Source organism: Corvus brachyrhynchos, unplaced genomic scaffold (assembly GCF_000691975.1).
Source record: "Corvus brachyrhynchos isolate BGI_N302 unplaced genomic scaffold, ASM69197v1 scaffold279, whole genome shotgun sequence".
NCBI lineage: Eukaryota > Metazoa > Chordata > Aves > Passeriformes > Corvidae > Corvus > Corvus brachyrhynchos.
In genome coordinates, this window is record NW_008246060.1 from 45035 (window position 1) to 66305 (window position 21271).

General features: G+C 45.6%; 1 protein-coding gene across 1 annotated transcript in view; it reads left to right on the forward strand.

Annotated features, from left to right (window-relative positions):
* Positions 1–3068: 3068 nt before the first annotated feature.
* The window catches only part of SGPL1 (sphingosine-1-phosphate lyase 1), a 28155-nt gene continuing 9952 nt past the window's right edge, over positions 3069–21271 (forward strand). Inside the window, exons 1-7 of the mRNA XM_017746178.1 lie at positions 3069–3168; positions 11714–11894; positions 13753–13820; positions 15416–15563; positions 16875–16954; positions 18205–18296; positions 18789–18837. Coding sequence (XP_017601667.1) covers positions 3166–3168; positions 11714–11894; positions 13753–13820; positions 15416–15563; positions 16875–16954; positions 18205–18296; positions 18789–18837 — 621 coding nt within the window. The 5' untranslated portion in view covers positions 3069–3165. The remainder of the gene's footprint in view (positions 3169–11713; positions 11895–13752; positions 13821–15415; positions 15564–16874; positions 16955–18204; positions 18297–18788; positions 18838–21271) is intronic.

Consider the following 21271-nt stretch of genomic DNA (forward strand, 5'->3'; position numbering starts at 1 on the left):
GCTGGCCTCCCCCCGACACGGGGGACAAGAGAGGGACACGGGAAGACATGGGGGGGACATGGCGGGGAGCACAGGGGACACAGGCAGGGACACAGTGGACCATCAGTCTCAAGTTCCCCCCCCACTCCGGCTGAATCTTGGATCATCCCAGCACCAAAACACCTCTTAAAATGCCACTTTTTCTTCCTCCCTCTTCTCAATGTTCACCCCAGAAGTGCAACTTCCCAAGTTATTTTTAGGTTTTATTTGTTTTTTTAGGTCAATTTCTCCCTACATCGCCCGCCTCAGAGAGACTTTCACCGGCTGCGGCTCTGTCCATCCCCGCAGGAGCTGGCGGATCTGCAGGAATTGGGATTTTTCCTGCATTAATGCTGGTTTGTTTTGGGGTGCAATGGAGGCTCAGATCTCAGCAGATTCTCTCTGGCAGATCCAATGCAGCCTCGTGTCACAGTTCTGAGGGTCGATCCCATTACCCTTGAGCGTTCCACAGGCTCCAGGTTGCTTCCCGAGGTCCAGCTGGAACCTGCGGGTGTCACCCCTGGGGGTCCCTCGGGGACAGTGGGGTGCTCCCCCTGACCCCCAGCGCTCCCCCTGGCGCTCACCGGTCCTGGTCGAGGCCGGAGCTTTTCTCCCACATCCTGGCTGTCCCGGCCACAGGCACCAAGAGGCCGATCCAGAAGTGCCGTGTGGGTTTCTGCAGGCTTTCAATTAGGAATTCCTGTCCCGGGAAAGGAGAAGTGATGATGCTGTTTTGGTCACCCCAAAACAGGCTCTGTCCTCAGCCCAGAACTGAGCCCCACCCGTGTCCCCCGCACTCTTCCACAGGCAACGGGGGGGTTTGAACATGGTCGGGGGGCTGATCACAGGATTCTGGGAACCCCCTCACCCTTCCATGGGTGCCTCCAGCCCCTCCGGCACCACCAGCCCCCCTGGGTGCAGCCCCAGGACCATGCCACATCCCCAGCACTATAATTTCCTTCACCAGCTCATCCTGATCCCATGGCACCAGCAGCGCAGACCCCTGATTCTCACAGTCCTCCCAGCTCCTGTTCCAAGGGTTCATCCTGTTGGAAACCCAGTAGCACTTGGTCCTGCCAAGCACCAAGCCCGTGGGGCAGAAATGGCATCCCTCGCTCTCTGCGGACACACGGACGGATCCCAATGCACTGAGGCACCACTGTGGAACCAGAGGGAATCTCCGGCCTCCCTTTTCTGCTAAAAAGAGCATCCAATGTCTAGGCATGCTTCTAAAGACAATCCCATGAGGGCAGTTTGCTTGAGATAAAAGTACTGTCTGCTGGCTTACGCCAGGTGCCATCTTCTGTGAGGAGACAGCTCAGATGGCACAGTGACAGCAGACAAACAGTCACTGCTTGTAACACAGCAAACTACAAATGCCAAGAGCTGATGCTTGTGCATCTTCTTCAAAAGAGTGTAGAGAAAAAAGCGAGGGAGGTTAAGAGCAAAATTTTAAAATGCTGCACCAGGCTCTGTCTAAAAGAGTGTACAGATTTATAAATTCTAAAGCCAGGATGTGTTCTGTAGAGATTAACCAGAAATGGCTTCATATGAATATTTGCTCCTGCTGTCATCTCCCAGGAGAAGGGCAGTTTCTCCAGTGTGTCCTGCAGGTAGCAGAGGCAGCACCCCATGGCACAGTGCGCTGCAATTGCTCCAGGTGTTAATTTTTGGGAAATGAGCCAAATGCTGCTGTGGTATCTGTTGAGTTCACACTTACTGGCAACCAGAGCACCCGCTTGTGTGTTTGCCCTCAAAAGACAGCCTTAGTTGAAGCTCTGCTGTCACTGCACAAGGAACTACTGATGTGAAAAGTTTTCCCTTCTTTTGCTGCTGCCCATCTCTGCCTTTCCCCCCCTGCAACTATTCTGCATAACCTAAATGCCTTGGGGTGTTCGTCAGGTTTGCCCTCGATGTCTAAAAACCACAGTGCTTGTATGAGGATGGTCCCAACGTTCCACTTGCAGTGTTTGAAACCCAGCCTTTATATCATGAGGTCAAAATTAACCCTAGGGGCCACAGAAACCTTTAACCTCTTAGAACTCTCCTGAACACCTGGGCAGTTTGGCTATTGCCACTCTTCCCACTGGTAAATTTTATGGAATAGCCCCAGGAGTCAGCAGCCTTCAAATCCTTCTCCTTCAAATCAGCTGGTTTTGGTATCCTTGTGGTCTAAGTAAATGTCAGCCCCAGGTGTGGGAAGTTAGACTGATGAGTAGTGGGACAGCCCCAGGTGTGGCCGGTGAAGGTGATGAGGGGTCCCACCTGATTCACGCAGAATAGAGTAGATTTTAATCCATGGATTAAGGGAACTAACAGACTGGATAATGCTATAGTGGCTAGTAATTCCTGCCTTATATTTTGTGCAGAACAAAAACTCTTCTCAAAAGATATGACAGAGTGGTTTGGGTTAGAAGGGGCCTTAAGGAGTGTCTTGTCCCCACCTTCTGCCATGGGCAGGGACATCTTCCACTAGACCAGGTTGCTCCAAGCCCTGTCCAGCCTGGGCTTGGACACTTCCAGGGATTCCGGGGCAGCCATAGCTTCTCTGGGGAACCTGTGCCAGGGCCTCACCACCCTACATGTATCAATTTCTTCCTGATATTCAATCTACCCTGTCCTCTGTCAGTTGAAAGCCATTCCCCCTTATCCCAAGTCCCTCTTCAGCTCTCTTGGAGCTCCATTTAGGCACTGGAAGGGGCTCTGAGATCTCCCCGGGGCCTTTTCTTCTCCAGATGAACACCCTGAGCTCTCTCAGGCCAGATCCAAAGCTGAGGGGCTCCAGCCCCAGATAATTAATAACTAGGGTGGACTTAAAAACTGGGTTTTTTTGGTGGCTTGTTTGTTTGTGGTTTTTGTTTGAGGGTTTTTTGGTTTTTTTTTTTATTTTAACCAAAAAATACCTCTTTTTTAAGGTTTTACCGCCTCCTTCCAAGTGAGGGCGCCACTTTCCCGCTGCCCTTCCCCCCTGAGGGGGCGCGGCTTTCCTGCCGCCCCCTCCGCCCTGAGGGGGCGCGGCCAGCGGGGAGCGGGGGGGGCGGGGGGGGGGGGGGGCGGGGACCCCGCGGGAAGGAGGAGGAGGGAGTAAGGAAGGAAGGAAAGAAAGGAAAGAAAGAAGGAAGGAGAGAGCCGGCGGTAGCAGGAGTGATGGTGAGCGGGGAGTGCGAGGCCGGTATGGGGAGAGAGAGAGAGGGGTGTCCTGTCGCGGCCTGCGAGGTAGCGAGGCCCGGGCCTTGGCCGGCAGGGGCCGGGTGTGGGCTGGGGGATCCCGGTTGGACCTCAGGGGATGCCTGGCCGAGCTCGGCCGCCGGCGGGGTGCAAGGGTGGGTGGTCAGGTCCTCTCTTCGGCCCCCACCCGAGGCTCAGACCCTTTACGTAAACGTGTCTCTCTTATTTATGCACTGCTTTACTTATTCCCCACAATTACCTAGTTTCGGGGTAGAGAGGATTAGAAACGGTGTTTTCGCTTGTCTGTGTTTATTTCACTTGGGTGGGGCAGAATGGTATCTTCCTCAGGATTTTGGTGAAGGTGCTGATTTGGCTAAGAGAAATCGTGTTTGCTGCTTAATTATATATTTTTTTAGAGACACTCTTTGCTTATTGGCTATTATTTTTTATCTGGAAGCAAACTTCAGGACTGCTTGGAATATAGCTGGCCCTAGCCCGCGTTGGCATGGCATGAATCTTGCAATTCCTCAAATCTGGAAGGGGTTTTTTGGTTGCTTGGTTGGGATTTTTTCCCTATCAGCAAGGGAAATTGAAATCACAGCTGCTGAGTGATAAACAAAACATTATCTTTGTCTCACTCCTTTGTCCCACTTGGTTACTCCATTCCCAAGAACCCAAGTGCTGTTGCTTCTTTCTGCTTTGGTGTGGAGCTGTGTGCTGCCATGGGTAGCCTGGGACAGCACCAAGGGCCTGCACAGCTTGTGTTTGGGTTGCTTTCAGCTGCCAGAATTTGACACTGGGTAAATACTTTGCTAATTGTGCAGGGGGTGGTCTAGACTGGCCTGGGGTTGCTGGAGCCATGCTGTGTGGTGAGGCTGTTCTCACCTCAGTCCCTTCTGTGCCAAAGCTTTGCAAAGAAAATTGCTGCTTATTGCACCTGAAGACCTGCTCAGGTCTGCTCTTCTATTCACTAGACTATTCAGAAGCTATTGCATAGGATTCATGGCTTCTGGAAAGCTTAGGAAGTTGGCTTTGTACTTGGGGACTGAGGTTTCCTCTGGAGAAACACTGATACATAGCGTTTTTCCTAAACTGTGGTTTCACTTTGCCATCCTTCCTGTGATCTTAGCAAAAGGCAGTGTGGAAATTTTCTTACCTAGACAGAGTAAAATCTTTCTTTTTCCATGTCTTGCTCATGTCCAGTCTACTCAGAACTTCTCATCCTCTTTCTATCCTTAGAAGTTGTGTCTGAATCACTGAGCAGGGAAGGGTCTGCTGAGGTAACGCCTCACTCACTTCCCGCCTTGGATTTCTGCAGCAGTGTTTGGTGGTGTGGAGATAAACCTAATCACAGCATTTATTGCATGTGGTTTGCCTGGTCTGGCAGCAATCACAGCCTTGCTGTGACTCCTGTGGTCAAAGGGATTCAGTAGAGCCCCTTTCTGAGTAATGATTTTGGGGTTCTGCTTGTCTCTTCTTCCAAACACACAACTCTGCCAATAAAAAGATGTCTCCATCTCATCCTCTGCACCAGCTGCTCCCACCACAGAACAGCTAAGAAGGACTTGGGGTGCTGGTGGGTGATGGCTGGCCATACCTGAAACCCCCCGTGCCCTGGGCAGCAGGGTGGGCGGGGGATTCTGCCCCTGCTCAGCTGAGATCCCACCTGCAGAACTGCCTCTGGCTTGGAGGGGCCCAGCACAGGAAGGACGTGGAACTGTTGGAGTGAGTCTGGAGGAGGCATCAGGATGATTAAAGGGATGGAACACCTCTGCTATGAGGAAAGGCTGGGAGGATGGGATTGTTCAGCCTGGAGAAGAGAAGCTTTGGGGTGACCTAATTGTGGCCTCCAGTATCTGAAGGAGCTGACAAGATAGGTGGAGAGAGACTCTTTACAAGGGACAAGGGGGAATGGCTTCACACTGACAGAATGTTAGGTTTAGATTAGATATTAGTAAATAATTCCTCCCTGTGAGGGTGGTGAAGCCCTGGCACAGGTTATCCAGAGAAGCTGTAGCTGCCCCTGGATCCCTGGAAGTGTCCAAGGCCAGGTTGGAGGGGCTTGGAGCACCTGGTCTAGTGAAAGGTGTCCCTGCCCATGGCAGGGGGATGGAATGAGATGATCATCATGATCTCTTCTGAACCAAATGAGTCTGTGATTTTACTATTCTATTGCTCCTGTTCTTTGCATCCCAGGCAGTGAAAGGCATTCCCTTTCAAGTACTAGCAGGCCTACTATGTGTTTTAGTCCTGCCCTTAGAGCATGAACTGAGATTTAGGATTCTGCCAATTGATGTAGTAGCAGGTGTTCTGGTCTATTTGCTGTGGTGATTGTGGTACAGTTTTCTGTATTAGGAAATATTTGAAATATAGAAATTTGCATGTAAAAGTCAGAATCCTTTGTGTTCTGAGCATTTCCTTTGTCTCTCTTTGCTCATCAAGATTTATCCATGCCATATCAGGAAGGGCATGTGACAGATATTGCAGGGGTCGAAGGGTTCTGTGTGTTGGTGTTGATAAGATAATTTTTGAGGATTCTGCCCTATGGTTGGACTTGCCCAAGAGCAGAGCCCTTAATGGATAATAGCAACATTCAGTTTGTGCTGATACTGGGGGCTTTGTCCAAGGCTTGCATAACGCTGCTGGGAAGCTGTGCCAGGGCTTGGTGCTGCCTTTGTTCATGGATGCCTGCTCCCAGTACAATTGCCTTGCTAGGGTTTCCTTCTGGAGAGCTTCTGCCAAGACTTCATGTCTTAATGCTGCGGGTGCCTCTGTGTATGCTCTCAAAATATTTCCAAGAAACACCCATTTTATTGTCCAGAAGGCATGCAGTGATCTGAGGCTGAGAGGAGGCCAAGTGGAGGAATGATATGTGTCCAGATGAGCCCCTGCATGCCGGGAACTGGGTGCCTCTTTTACCCTAATTATTGTGGGTGTCAGCAGAGGATGTTTCCTTGCACATTCTTGGAGCTGGTGACCCACAGAGATCCTTGATGAGTTTATGTGCAGCATCCATTGGGTGGATCCTGTTTCTTGTGAGGTCTGTGCTGCCTGGAGTGTGCCTAGATGTTTGCAGAAACTTTTATAAAATGGTTTGCCTAAGTGAGCAAAGTGAACACGACACCTTGTGTGTATTTTGAGTTAAATGAAATTTGAACTTGCACCTGATTTTTGGAGGCCTTTGGGTTCCTGTAAAATCATACATATTTTGAGCCTCCAATCAGCCTTTTCCCATTTTGTTTTGGTAGTTTTACATTCCATCTCCGCAGTGGAAGCTGGAATGCTGTTGTTCTTACTCTGACTTGCTGCCTTGTTTGTTTTTGTGCTGAAGCTATAATTAGCCATTGTTTAGCCACTCCTCTTGAACTCTCAGGGCTGGTGGGACAGTATATTCATGCATTCATTTTGCAGACATTGTACATGGCCAAAGAAACCCCCCCAAACTGCTGTCATTCTGGAAAAAGAAAAAGTTTCAGTATGGCAGGGGTGGAAATAAATACAAGGCAGATGAAACTACTGGTATTGGGGACCTGTGGTAAGATGAGCGTGGCCTGAATGTGGTTTTAATTTCACTTAGTTCCGCCCATACATCCGAAAGTTCATGATTTTTGATTTCTGAGAGATCATGCATCCAGTGTCGCTCTGTCTGCCCACATCCTTTGGTCAGGATGGACACCACATGGTCCAAACCTCGAGCTGTAATTAGGAGCTGACTAACAAATATTCCCTGCCTGGTGCTGATGTAAAGATATTTGTCAGGCTGGGGTTGGCAGAGAGGGATGGAGGAACAGAGTCATTACTGGGGTGCGAATCAAAACACTGTAGGCAAGACAGCAATAAGCACCCTCTGAAGAGGCTGGGGTAGTGTTGCTCAATCCCATTCCCGGCTCTCCAGTAGGAAGTTGGCAGGCTGGTGGCTCTGAGTCCAGGACTTCCCTGTGGCCAGGCTGGTTATGCTGGTCAGATGTGCCTTTTGTGGACAGAGCACGTGCAGGCAACAAGGTGTCAGTGAAGGCAGGGCTAATTGAAGCTTTCCTTCTGCTTAGGAGCAGAATAAATAAGCAAAGCTGCCGTGTCCTTGCTGGCTTTCTGTGGTTTGTTTTCAGTCAGGAAGCTTCTACTCGGAAAAACTCGTTGTATTGGAGCAGAGGCCTTAATTACAGTGGAAGTACCGGTATTGCACGTGCTCCCATAATTGGAGCTGACCTAACTTGTGCTGTTGGAGCCATCTCCCTTGGCCTTGATTTGCTGTGTGCTGACTTGTGTGACGGCCACCTCCTGCCTCAGCTCTGGGGACGTGAGGGAAGCTGATGGCAGATACAGACGTTCAGGTTAGGGTGTGGGGAAGTGGTCAGAGAGTCCTTGGTTTGGGAATCCGTGTGGATTCAAGTGAAAGCTGAGAATGTGGTATAAACTGACAGAGAGCAGGTTTAAATTGGATATTAGGAAGAAGTTCTTCCCTGAGAAGGTGGTGAAACCCTGGCACAGGTTGCCCAGAGAAGCTGTGGCTGCCCCTGGATCCCTGGAAGTGTCCAAGGCCTTGCTGGATGGGGCTTGGAGCCACCTGGTCTAGTGGAAGGTGTCCCTGCCCATGGCAGAAGTTTGGAACAAGATGGTCTTTAAGGTGTCTTCCAGGCCTTTCTGTGATTCTTTGATCTTAGCACTTCCTCTTTCCACAGTCAGCCTCATGGTATTGCATAACATAAACTTTCCTTTAAAAGCGACTTTTATTCTGTGGCCCCATTTTAAACCCACTTTAATCGTTCTTTTGGAGGAAGGAAAGTTCAGCTGATAAAATCTTTCTTCTCATTTTTGTCACAGGTAAACTCAGGCAGTGTTTCCATTTCCACAGAAACAGAAGGCACTTGTAACAAAACTCTGAGGTTCTTCAGTTTATTGCCTTTCTGCTTCTCTCTCGTGCTTTTTTTTTCTTTTAAGCTTTTTTATGTCCTAAAACTCACAGCCGAGGAAATGCTGTTCTGGCAAAAATACAAAATGTGCTCTCATTAGCTTTGGCATTCCTCCCCTCTCCCTCTTCTATCATCTCGGACAGAAGAGCATTACTGCAGTTAATTTGTGCTCTTTTGTAGTGGTGTAAGGGCTATCCCTGGAACCAGCTCAGCTAGCTAATGGCTTTTAGAAGTAAAGTACAAAGGATGTATTCCTAATCTGTGCAGCTAAGAATTCAATATGGAAACTGCTTAGGTAGCTGAGTGCATTATGTCAGTACAAATGAGCACTGCAAGTCCTAATGATAGCAATTAGTATTTTATCTGATACCTGGGTCTGTCTTACTGCTCTGCGAATTAAAAACAAATCCTCCAGTGGAGATTTTTTTTTTTCTCCCCGCTCTTTAGTGTGCTAATAAGTTGGGTTATTAAACTGCTTCTGAAATAATCCTGTGTCTTGTGAAGCTTTTGTGTGGGGAGGGTTCTCTTACAGAAATAAAACCAGCTTATCTACTCTCTTCTAACGGGAAGGGAAACCTTTAATTTTTGATGCCTTCAAAAATAAGCAGGTTATTGTCTTACATGAAATTCTGTTCTGTAGACAGGTTTAAAATCAGGTCAGCCTGTTGTCTTTAGCCCAGCTGGGGAAGCAGTAAGAGTTTTTCACTCTGAGCAGCATCTCCAGGGCTGCAGGGGAAGGGATTCCGATGGCTGGGCTACACAGAAGCTGTTTATTCCCCCTGCCTCCTCCCTGTAAAATGAAGAAGTGGTATGGGACTGCAATCGTAGAGAATCCCAGAATGGTTTGGGTTGGAAGGGACCTTAAAGATCATCCAGTCCCACCTCGTGCTATCAGCAGGGACACCTTCCACTAGACCAGGTTGCTCCAAGCCCTGTCCAACCTGGCCTTGAACGCTTCCAGGAATAGGACAGCCGCAGCTTCTCTGGGCCTAACCCCCCCCACAGGGAAGGATTCCTTCCTGATAACCCATCTAACCCTTCCCTCTGTCAGTGTGAAGCAACACCCCCTTGTCTTGTCACTCTGCCCATGTAAAAAGTTATTCTTCCTCTTTTTTTTATAAGCTCTCTTTTAACCCAGCATGTTCTTGGGTGTAATAAAAACATTTGGATGCAACCTTCTAAATGCCCTGTGGTTTCTGTGGAATTAAGTGAATAATTCAGAAGGTAAAGATCTCTCATGTCTTGCTGGATACTTTCAGGGAAAGGAGCACATGGGAAAAATGGAGTGCATGGTTAGCCAGCGATCTGAGAAATTGTAATTCACTACTAACTCATCTTCCATGCCAGTTTTCACTGGGATTTTTAATCCCAGTTGTTAATATCCTCCTAAAATGATCAACCTCGTCCTTCAAACTTCTCCAAGTATGAAATGAGTGAAGAAGGAAAGTGAGAAATACAGAGAAAACTTTACCTGGTCAAACTGTATCACTTGCAGATTGATTTCAGGTTGGGTTTTTTTAAAGCTTTCGAAAGGGGAAGAAATTCTTCCATGTCTTAGAATGCACATAATGAAAATCTTCTGTTATTTGTTCAAAACTTGGATATACCACTGAGTTCCTGTATGTCAGTGCTTAGAGGTTTCAGTGACAACAAAATGTGCAGTCAGCTGGGATCTTCTCTCCAGAGCTTTCTCCAAGAGTGAGGTCAATTGCTTGCCAGATTTATTTATTTTAACTTGGCCGTTGACTGGAGTGACTTCTGTTAAGAAGGTCATGTTCCATTTTGAGTCAGGGCTTACAGCATTCTCCATCTTCAGGGGAAAAAAAAGCACAGCCCACTTTATATTTGATGCTGCAGCTTGCCATGAGTTGAGAACAGCTATTAAGACACCAGCCCATTAGTGGCTCTATTTCCATCCTTTAAGCACGGTTCCAAAACTGAATGATATCCTAGCATTTCCTCCTAGGCAAAGAATCAAAATCATTGTTGCTGGTTAAACGAGCATTTCCAGGGATTTGCCAGTGAAGATTGTGCAAACTCACTGAAACTTAAGTACCACCTCTGGTTAGCTGGAAAAGGTGGCTCTTCCCTTAAATTCTGAGGTTAAATCAGCTGTGTGCTTAGTGGCTTGGAGGACTGGGCATTCATTAGCTGGGACATTGCCTAATTGCAGTGGTTTGTGGGGCCCCCGTGTTTTGGAGGCTGAAGTGGCTCTGGTGTATTTTTTAATTGCCCTTTGCCAAGTGAATAGGTGCTAATTTGCCTTCTCAGAGCTGAGTGCTGCCTGCTTTTGCTGAATTCAGTCCCTTCAGTGTCCCTTCAGCCTGTGCTAGGACATGGATCTAAACCCTTCTCTGTTAAGGGTAAATGCTGTTAATTCTGCTGGAATTTATGTTTGGCTTGCTTAAATACTTTCAAACTCTGCCATGTTATATGCATTTTACTGCTTTTCCGAAGTAGTGAGTGTTCATTAGTGTTGCTTTTTGAAAAGAAAACCTGCCTTCCTCCTTTGATTATTTGGAAAAACTTGGCTTTTTTTTAGACTGTTAGTAGCCTATCCAGTTGTGTTGGAATGACATGTTACCCCCTAAAAAAAAGCTGATTAAATGCTGCTTCTGTTGTTGGCTTGACCCAGAAGTGAGACTTGTGAAGGGTCCTGAGAAGCAAAGTTTTAGCAGTTTTTTGTTTAGTGGTTTACTGAAAATTTGCTCTGTTCCTATCTGAAGTCAAACAGCACAGGAATCAAGGATTTATTCCTTCCAAGGTTTAGTTACAAATCTTTTGAAAGGCCCCGCGTACTTTCCCTGTTGTTTGCGGGGTGAAGATCTCCCCAGTAAAACTGGGCAAAACTGGGCTGGATGGCTGGTCAAAAGGGAGGAGGGATTTGGAAGAGGGCTCTGTTCTTGCTTATTCTTCTTATCTCTAGAAACCTTTTCGCAGAGAATTGGATGGAAGACCCCTGTTTAGGGGGAAATGTCCTTTTTCTTCTGTGTACATCCAGTTTCCTTGCCCTGTTCTGATGCTCTTGAAGAGCATCTGGTTTGAAGCTATTGATTAGGAACTTGGGCTGTGTCCCGACAGTAATTCCTGGTTTGACATTGTAATTGTTCTTGCATCACCATTTTCTGGGGGTTATTTTGGCAGCAGCAGTGTTTTCCTCTCCTGTCCTCCCTTGGTGTGTAATGTGCTAATTAGATCTTTAACTTAAAGACTTGCTAAGTGCTTCCATCTTCATTAAAAATCCAGCCCAAGTTACTTAATAGACCTGTTTTTGTGGTACCTTCACTCACTACTTGATAATTCCTTAGAAAAAAATTAACACAGTTACTTCTCTTGGGCAGTGGTAAGATCTGGTGGTGGTTCTTGAAGCTCTGCAGAGAACCTTACTTTGCTCATCTGCTCTTGGTGCTTCTCTCTCAATATTTGAAGTTTCTCAAGGTGTGTATTTTTATCTGTGACTCGACTGGAAGTGAATGAAAACTATCTCCTACCTGTTGTATTTGTAGGAGTTAAGGAAAGCATGGGGTCTGCATACTGAAAAAGCACCTTTTTAATCAACAGTAGGCTTTTTGATGCCCTACTTGTTTTCATTTGTGTTTTCCTCAATATCCTTCCAGTTTTCCTTTGCACAGGATGCCATTATTCCCTACAAGGAAATCCTTCAGATGTATTGGGAGAAAGTCACAGGCTTTGTGAATGCCCGGTGTGATGGACTTGAACCCTGGCAGCTCATTGGGTTGACCTTTTCTTCCACCCTTCTAAGTGTGTGGCTGCGTGGCTTCCTCTGCCAGCCTGAGAGTAAGTATTTGAAATAGGGGATTTTCTTACCTTGGGAGGGAGGGGAGGTGGGCCTGAGTTGTTCCTGGACAGTGGAAGGAAAGAGGGTGGAACAAGGCTAAACACTTGTTAAAATAGGCTTTCTGCTGTCACCTAATATGTACCAAACTCTCATCTAAATTAAGGTCAAGGCTTGTCTGGTAAATGAAGCTCCCCTGTTCCTTCAGAGAGTGCATGGAATGTGCTTCTGTCTCCTTCCCTTTCCCTTGTTTCCCTTTTTACTTTGGCTAAACCATTTTCTTGTCACAAGACTCTTTTCTTGCCCAAACCCTGGGGAGATTTATGGAGAGCTGGGCTCCTGTGGGCTTTGTCACTGCTGCAAAGCATCTGGATAACAACACTTGATTGTTTCCCTTCCTGCTGGGGGAGGAGACGTGGTCTTGGTTCTGTGTTGGGGGCACATTTCATCCTCAGTGTTCAAGGTAATTGCATGTGATGGTGGGAGGATATTTTCTTCTTTTAATTTTTTTTTTTTGTATTTCTGGAGTATCTTCCTGTTTTGAGTGGTTTCTGATACTGGCAGCTCTGAAATGGAGCTGAACTCTGTAGAACCTGCAGTTTTCTCTGGTCATGAGATGGCCTGAGGTCCCTGCCATGCCCTCAGAGGTGCTTTTCAGTTCCCACAGGCCTTAGGGTTACACTCCGGTGGCAGCTTGTTAAAAATAGCCACGTTTTTAACTTGATGTCTCCTCCTGTGTCGCTGTTTCTCAAGAGCCTTTTCTCTGTAGAGCTGGGAGTAGCTTAACAGTGGGAATGTCTGTAAGGAACAAATTGGTATGAAACTTTTGTTCAGGACACTTATCTTACTGGCTAGTATTTGTACTGTTGCACAATGTATTTTTTTTAAAGTATTGACTACTCTTAGAAGTTCTGATTAGATTGTCAGAATTTTTCAGGAGTTTGCAGTCTTTTCTTGCTGTGAAAATTATTAATGAAACTGTGCACACTAAGATGTGCAACAGAAATGTTATTATCAGAGCACTAACGAGTATTTGCTACAGAATGAGCTAATTAGTGTCCTTGGGTAGCTTTTCCAGTTGTATATATGAAGTGAAATATATATGAAGTGGGAGGGAAAGTGTAGATAAAATTGCGAAGTCTTAAAATGGTTGATTTTTAAACTCAGTTATTTTTTGGTGTGTCCTGTAACTGCTGGTGTGCAAGTAGGACTGGGAAGGCATTTTTGGTGGCTATAAAGCATCTGTGTCATCCTGATTTTGTTTCTGCCTTTAGAGCTACCCAAGGATTTTTCCAGTGCTTGTCATCAGTGGCTTCTCTCATTTGAGTCTTTGGGCTGTGGTAGAATTTCTGCTCTTTCCTCCATCCACCCCCCTTCCCTGAGTCACTTCCTGGTGCATCAAATGGGGCAAATTCACGTCGTGTTGTGGCTGACATTATCATAAATGTCCCTGTTCCCTCCCTTGGTCTGGGAGCCTGTTTCACACTGCCGTTCTTGTTCTCTAGTAACTATTCTGGTTTGAAGAGGAAGGAAATGATAGTAATTCCTTACCTTTAGCAAACCCTGAAAGAATTCTTTTTCTTGTAAAATTCCACACATGGGTGCGAATTCCCAGGTAAGTAAGGAAGCAGGTCAAATAACTCATTCCTGTAGATGGCTGCTGTTCTGCAGTCCAGATGTTTCCATGGCATGGTCCATCCCTGAAAACCTTGCTCTTGGATTCACGAATCTGTCTCACCATGTCCCCTGGGTCACTGTGTTATTTCAGCTTGGGTCAGGAATGCTGAGCTTGATCATGAGCTGCATCAGAAGTTTCTTTTATTTTGTTTCTTAGGTTCATTTCTGCCTTTTGTTTTTCAGGTTTGACATCCCGAACTAAAAAACAGTTCTTTAAACTGCTGAGAAAAATGCCATTTGTTGGGGCTATAGTAAGTATTTGAACAACTACTTAGAGGATTATTCCAGGTCCTTGTTTCAACTCTCTTGGAGAATATACAGTTCTGTGCATCTTCATTGTCAGGTCACTATGATCCTAGTGGTCCAAGAATATAGATCTGGAATGTCTTCTGCTGCCTCCTGGTTTAATGATAGATACAATTTCTACCCAATCTTTTTGTATCACTCTCAGAAAAAAGTGAATGCTGCCTTTTTAACTTTTGAGCTATTTATATCAACCAAGAATGAGTGAATTCTCCAGTAATGTTTTCTCATTGTTAGATTTTAAGAAAATAATTTTATTTCTGGAAGAAGAGACAGAATTGAACTGGAGCTGTTCTTCTGAAACAGTGTGAAGTGTGAGATAGCCAAGGGTTTGTTGTGCAACATGGAAGGGTATTTATTTTAACCAAGCAACTGGCCATAATGAGTTTAGGACTCAGATAACAATTAGCAAAAGTTAGCAGAAGGATATCAGCACTTTGTGTAATCATTAAAATGACAAACGAGCTGTAGTGTTTGGGAGCTGCTTTTTTTTTGCTTTTGCATAAAAACTTGAAAGCATGACTGTAAGCTTATTTTAGCACGTTAACGACTCTGGGATGAAGAAATGCACAGCTGGGTTTCTTTTACCTCGTAAACGATGGTATCACACTTGATTGCACTTCCTGCTGCTTGTTGTGCTGGTGTATCTATGCATTGATTCTGGGGGTCAGATCTGTTCCAGGCAGTTTTGTCCAAAGAGAGTAGCGCAGACGAATTTTTTTCCTTTTGCTGTGGACATGGAAGGAGTCATCCAATTCCTCCCACATTCCTCTGGAAGGGATTAAATTCCCTCCCTGTCCTGTTAAGTGCCCCAGCTTTCACCTCCTAGACTGAGTAGCCCTTGATCAGACAAATTCTCTTCTGCTTATTTTTGCCTGCCGGTTAGAAAAGGACACTTTAATCCCTATTGTTCCCTATTTAATCCCTATATCCCTTCTCAGGGCTAACACTGCTCCCCTGTGCCAGGGCACTCCTGCTGTGTCCTATCTGTGTCCTCTTTCTGCTCTTTGATAGGCTGATACCTGATAACTTACCAGTTGCTCACAAGAGGCCTTGACTTTGAGGCATTCCAATGTCCAAAAGTCAATATCCCAACACCTGTGTTGCTTGGAAAAAGAATCTTTACTTTGGTATGTGTTGTGAGAAGAAGTCTGGGGTTTCCTGAGTGCAAGATGTGGGTGGGAAGAAAGAAATCTCTGAACTGTGTCTGTGTGGAGATTTCTTTATTGTGTCTCTGTTTTCATGAGTTTCTAAACTGTGTGTATGGTGGTAGAGAAGGCAAGGTACAAACCAATGCATCTGAAGACCCCTACAAATTAAACCGTGACTTAAAAAGGTTTTCTGGATAAAAATATAGGTTGTTTTCTTCGAGTTTTATTTTCTCAAGCACTAAGGAAAGTTGTCAAAGCTCCCAGTGGAGCAGTTCCTGTCTGTTCCATCAACACCACTGATGTAGGCAGCGGGTCCTGTCCTGCACACACTCAACTATTATTTAGAATTTGACCAGTGCCATTGTTTGATAAGCTTTCTTCTTTCTTTTTAGATTCAAAAGAAGATCGATGAAGCCTTGAATGATGTCACTTCCAGTTTATCCTTCCTGAAAGATGAAAAGGATTATATCAAAGCACTGCCAGAGCAAGGCATGAGCCAGCCTGAAGTGCTGCAGAAGATGAAAGAGTACAGCTCAAAAGGTGAGTCTGTACTGCAGCAGAGGTGGGTCTGCTCAGACGACAAACATGACACTTCCTTTCTTAAATGAGTCCCAGGGACTCCTCCTCATGGTTTCAGCTTAAATATTTTGTCCCCTTGCAAATTTTTGTCTGTTTTCCTTCTAGACGTGACTGAGATCCATGAGTTCAAATACTGTGTTCAGGTATCTACATTGAAATTCTGTTCCTTCCCCAGGAATTCTAGGCTGATGGAGAGATGGGAGAGCTGAGGAGAAGAGAAACATGGAGGGAGTTCTCTTTTTGGATTTCATTTCTCTGCAGTTACCTTGATGTTTGACTTTTACCAGAAATGCATTTTCCATTAAGCCCCAGAAAACATTCACAAGCAACTTCCAAGTAGGATTGTTAGGGAATTTCCAAGACTATGACCTCAATTAGAGGAGCAATTGTTTGTTCTTTGAAAAAGCCTTTTAAGGAAGAGTCATGATGATGTTCTTCTGGCTTGAGTCCACTCAAGCAGTGTCTGACACTTAATTTGAGTTGCCTCTCTCATGTAAATATGTTCCCCCTGATTTGTGTACCTGTTACTCCTAATGAGCAAATGTGGGTGACTTCCTGTCTAGAGAAGATATGACTGCCCTGCTGCTATCCCAAATTTGAGAAATGCCTTGAATTTTCTGCTAGAACAGTGCATCTCCTTCAAATTCTGAAACAAACAATTTCATAGTTGAGTATCCTGGAACAACTTCCTTCTTTTCTACTGCTGTGTATTGCTAATGTTTCTTCTGTCTGTGTTTTCTCTTAAGTTATTGTTTCCTTCCTTCACTGGGTTCTTTTTTTCTTCTCTTAAGGCCCCATTGAATTCTCCACTCCCCTTTAGAAGTTGCCTGGAAATACCTGTTTAGGTGAAATTTAATTGAGGTGCCAGCACTGTGGATTTTAGCAGTGCAAACTTGGCCTTTCCATCTCTTCTCAGCTTACAGTGGTGGTGGGTGCTCTTTGAAGGTGGCTTTAATTTAGTGTCCAGTTGGTTGAACAGCAGTTTGGGGAGACTGATGGGGATTAAGCGGATTACATATTAATGTAACTGCTTGCTGCAGCTACATGTTGGTTATGTGCTGACTCTTTAGTCATCATTTACTTGCTGTTTGCTAAGTTCACACGATGCCAGAGGCTCAACTTCACACACAGCTTGTTCCTGGGCCACAAAACTCAGGGAAATCTCAACAGCTGAGTCCTCCTCTACATAACTGAGGTGATTTTCTGTGTGCTTTTCCACACTGGCTGGGAATGGCTGTGTTTGTGAGCAGTGTGCTCTTCCCTCTCTTCCAGGAGATGTACGCTGGCAGGATGGGAAAGTCTCCGGGACTGTGTACAGTGGTGAAGAGAAACTCACCCAACTGCTGGTGAAGGTAAAGTGCAAGGAGGCCAAATTTGCATCTTCGGGGTGACCAGAAACTCTTCAGAGCTCTTCCAGCATCCCAAAATAAATAGAGAAGATCTAAAACTTAAGTCTGGGAAGGGGAATTAGTGGCAATTTGGGCAGCATAACGCTGGCCGTGTAACTGTCCATGTGAAAACACCTCGTAGAGATAACTGGTATCCAATCAGATGAGGTGCTGTTTTGAGTGAGAAAGTAAGTAGTAATTACAAATGAACTGGAGGCCGGTACTGAAACAGCTGTCACTGAGCGGAATTAAACCCCTCTTGGTTTAACCAAAGAAAAGCATTGTGAAATGTTTTTTTGGCGTGGCTGTGTGGTCCAAATTATAAACAATGGAGCAGTGGCACGCTTCAGTGGTGTCTTTGTGAGGTCTGTTTACCTGCTCAGAAACTTGTCCCTTTGGGGAGGCTGGAAAATAACCTAAACAGTCTAAAGGTTTGTTTTCAAGTACATCTCCTTCCATAGTTGTTTTGCTAGAAAGGGAAGTCTGGCCCTCTTGCTCCTGGGAACAGCTTTTGTAGCAGCTGTAATGGGCTCTGTTTGGTGGTTGCTACTGCTGTTTTCCTCCTCATGTTGACATTTTCTGTGCTGCTTTTGGGGAAACAAAGCTCAGAGCAGCCTTTTTGGAGGGGCCTTGGCTTGGATCACTTTGTGGAAACATTCCCTTTGTTTGTGCTGATTATTCACTGGTTTGTTTTGCTGTATTTTATTTAACATCCCTGCAGGAGGTTGGGACTGGCCTGTTCCAGCCTTGAATCCTGTGAATCCACAGTTGTGGAATGAGCAGAAATACTGTTTTCCACAGCTACTTTTGTTGTGGTGTGGGTGGGCATTTGTGCTTTTCTACCAGCTTTAGAACCTCTCTTTAACAGTAAACTTGAGAACAAGTTCTGCAAAGTCACTTTTTTTGCTTGTTTTGTGTAAAGCAATTGCAGGATGTATGCTGTATTCTTTTTTAAAAACACCAAAATTGTTAAATCTGTTCTTACAAGATTGTTGTGCTGTAGAATCATTCCAGAGGTCTGAATGCCTTAGAAAAACTTTTTTTTATTTTACTCCTCAGCTACAGCTTCCCAGCTTGTGGTATCTACCTGCAGGAGTAGTTAAGTTCTGTAGTGTTCTTATGATAAAATGCAGCTAATTTGCTTCTACAGTGCACATGGGGTGTTCTCAAAGCCTCATCTGCAAGTCTTAACTTTCTCTCTTTGTTTTCTGAAGGTGTATGAAGAGTTTGCCTGGAGTAATCCTCTCCATCCAGATATATTCCCTGGTCTGAGGAAGATGGAAGCAGAAGTAGTGAGGATTAAGTAGCCTGTCTTTGACTGCCTCCTGAACATTTTGGGTATTTTTGACTTTGATAAGTGCAAATCCATCTTGTGCTCTCCAGAGGAGACTGAGGTTAAGCTCATTCTGGTGTATTTCATGCCAGCTGTGTGTAGGTTGCTTAATTCCTCTTCTTGGTGAAGCTTTATGAGAAACAATTTAACTCAGAGAAACAGTTGTGTAAACAAGACTTCAGCTTTTTTCCCCCACTCTTAAGTGACACATCTGCTTGATGGCAATTAGAAAAGAAAAATGCAGCCTGGCTAGTTGTCAGTGGGGAGTTTTGAACAGAGAAGTGTCACTCTGAGAAGCTCCCCTCAGTTTTGGTCTCTGAGCCAGAAATCTGTGAGCCTGCCAGATTGCTAAGCTCAAAGGCAAGGCCAGCTGGCTGGCCGGCTACTCACCAACAAGCAGGCATGGCATATATTGTCAGCTGTCCAGCTGGAAAGCTGCGTTTCCAGGCTTATGTGGCCTTCCAGTGCAAACCAGTTTTACAGCCTCGATAAAATTCTCAGCAAGAGTCCAAATGTGTGTTTTTAAACTGATGGTTTCAGTGTTGGAAGGCAGTGTTGACACAAGAGCTTATGAGCTGAACTGGCCTTGAGTGGGCTTTCCCTGTCAGCTGGAGGCTTGGTCGTGTTAAGGAGTTGAGTACTGGAGTAGCCTTATAGAAGGTGTGGTTGGGGTCAGACTCCCAGTAGGGTTGAAGATGAAGCTTGACTCTGTGGGAGTGCAAAATGTGATTGTCTTTGATAGGAGGAGGTGACACCCTCTGACCTGACTTTTCTTCTCAGGACTGTATTCCCTGTACCACCCTCAAGTTTAGAGGAGGAAAGTGCCTCTTCGCTTATAAGAAACATTTCACCTCACCTCAGCTCCTTCCTGGCTTGCAGTGCTGAGAACACGAGGGAAATTATCCCTGGAGTGGGGCAGGCACTGGGCATAAGGCTGTTGGAACTTGTTTCTATCAGCAGTTGGGACATCAGCTGATACAACAGGTGGAGAGCTGTGCGACTCTGATGGGTGCTTGGGAAACTTCGCTTGCTGAAGCCTGCACCAGGGGGCCTTCGGGTTTTGTTACATAAAATGCATTGTAAAAGTGTCAGCCTTGGCCCTGGGTGCTTTCCCACTGAAATGGGAAAGTGGAATTGCCTAAGAGAAGGTCAGAACGGGTATAAAACTGCCACAGGCAAAGTGAGATCTGCACAGCTATACTCCGGGGAATTCTGCTTTTTCCTCTGTCCTCCTCTCCCTCCCAAGGATGGTGCTGCAAAGCAAAGGGGGAAGTGCACAACCTGCTGTGGGATTCTGTCCTAACTGCTTGAACACAGCCCAGTTTGCAAGGAGAAGGGGAGGGCTGGAAAGTTGATCATTTGGAAACAGAAGATTAATTGCACCCCTGTAATTATCATGTCCAAATGAGTGTTTCCAGTAGACTTTTTGTCTTCCTCCCACTGCTCTTCCTGACTATAAAGTGCCCAGAGCTGCTGATCAGTGATGGAGAGATGTGGGTGGGTGTATGGAGGTCACATGCTCTTTAAGTAGTAGGACTCAAAGACTTCTCTTATTTTCTTTTTTTTTTCCCCCAGAACTGAATTAACATTTCAAAATAATTTCTGGAGGCTTGGACAATTACAAAGTCATTTAACAAGAGCATTTTTTCAAACTGGTGATTTGATTTCTGTCTTAGGAAGGCCCTGCTGTAGCTTGGTGGCTCAGAGTGCTGCAGTTATACTTCTATAACCGGTGAGGCTGTAAAGCAGAGAGGTTTTAATGCTAAACCAGAGAAGGTGCAATGCTCTGAGTTATCTTTATCTTTAAACTAATCTGTCCAAGAGGGCCTGCTGGCTCCTTCTACTTAGAAGGCCTCTGGTTCACTTGATTCGACTTTTGCAGTGTTGAAATTTAGAACAACTGCTTTTTTTCCCCCAAAATTCCTCACTGCCACCTCTGAGAAGCAGAGTGTCATAGTGCCAGGCCCCTGTCCACTGGATTTACTCACCTGATTTAAGCAGCAGGGACTGCTTGGCTAATTTGTTGGTGCGTGGTGGTGGTCCCTGAAGGCAGATGGAACTTGTTGGTGTTTCTGGAGAGGGTGTCTGCTTCTGTGCTGCATGGAAAGCACAAAAAAGTTTCTGTCTGGATTTCTCAGTGAGGCAGTTTCACTTCCTTTGTGCTCTGGTTTCCACAGCACTTTGCAGAACAGCACTTTGTGGGAGTAATATTCTGCTGCTCAGTCTGGGAAAAGCAGCCCAGTGACATATCCATGCTGTTCCCAAGGTTTTCAGCAGCCTGGGATCTCTGTGTGGTCCTGCCCTGTGTCATGTGGACACCTCCCTCAGCAGGATCTCTGGGGAGCTTCCTCTTTGAAGGTTTTTGGTGCGTTTCATAAATGCTAAAATGAAACCTGTCTTTTTTACATTTCTGAATGTTAGATGACCAGCTTGCATTATTTACAGGAGTTACCTTTAGCTGAGCCATGTAGGCTGTAATTCTCCTTTGTTTAAACATGGGCATAAAAGCTCTAACAATGCCCTGGTGGTTGGGGGCGGTTCAGACATGCCTTTGCCTTAAATTGCTCTGGGATGTTTCAGGTTTTTAAGCAGTTTTAGACAGACTCATTTTCAGCAGTAGATGGATGCTTCCTATTTCTCACTAATTACTACTGTTGTTCTTACTTTTAATTGTGTTATGCAAGAGCAAAAAGACAGGAATTGGTGAGTTTGGGCACCTAGAAGATTCTAATGACATTCTTGAAATGATTTGGAAGGACTAATTAAGCTCAGCACACAGAAGAGGAACAAGGGGGTTTGTTCTTGTCTGATGTGTGCATGTGTTCATGTTCACAAGGTGCTTTGTTTTGCAGTGTTGGCTCTGTGGATTTCCCCTGTAATGTGGGGAGAAATCACCATTTTTATGCAAGCTTCAGTATTTTTTTTTTAAGTAGCTTTCTGAACTTTAA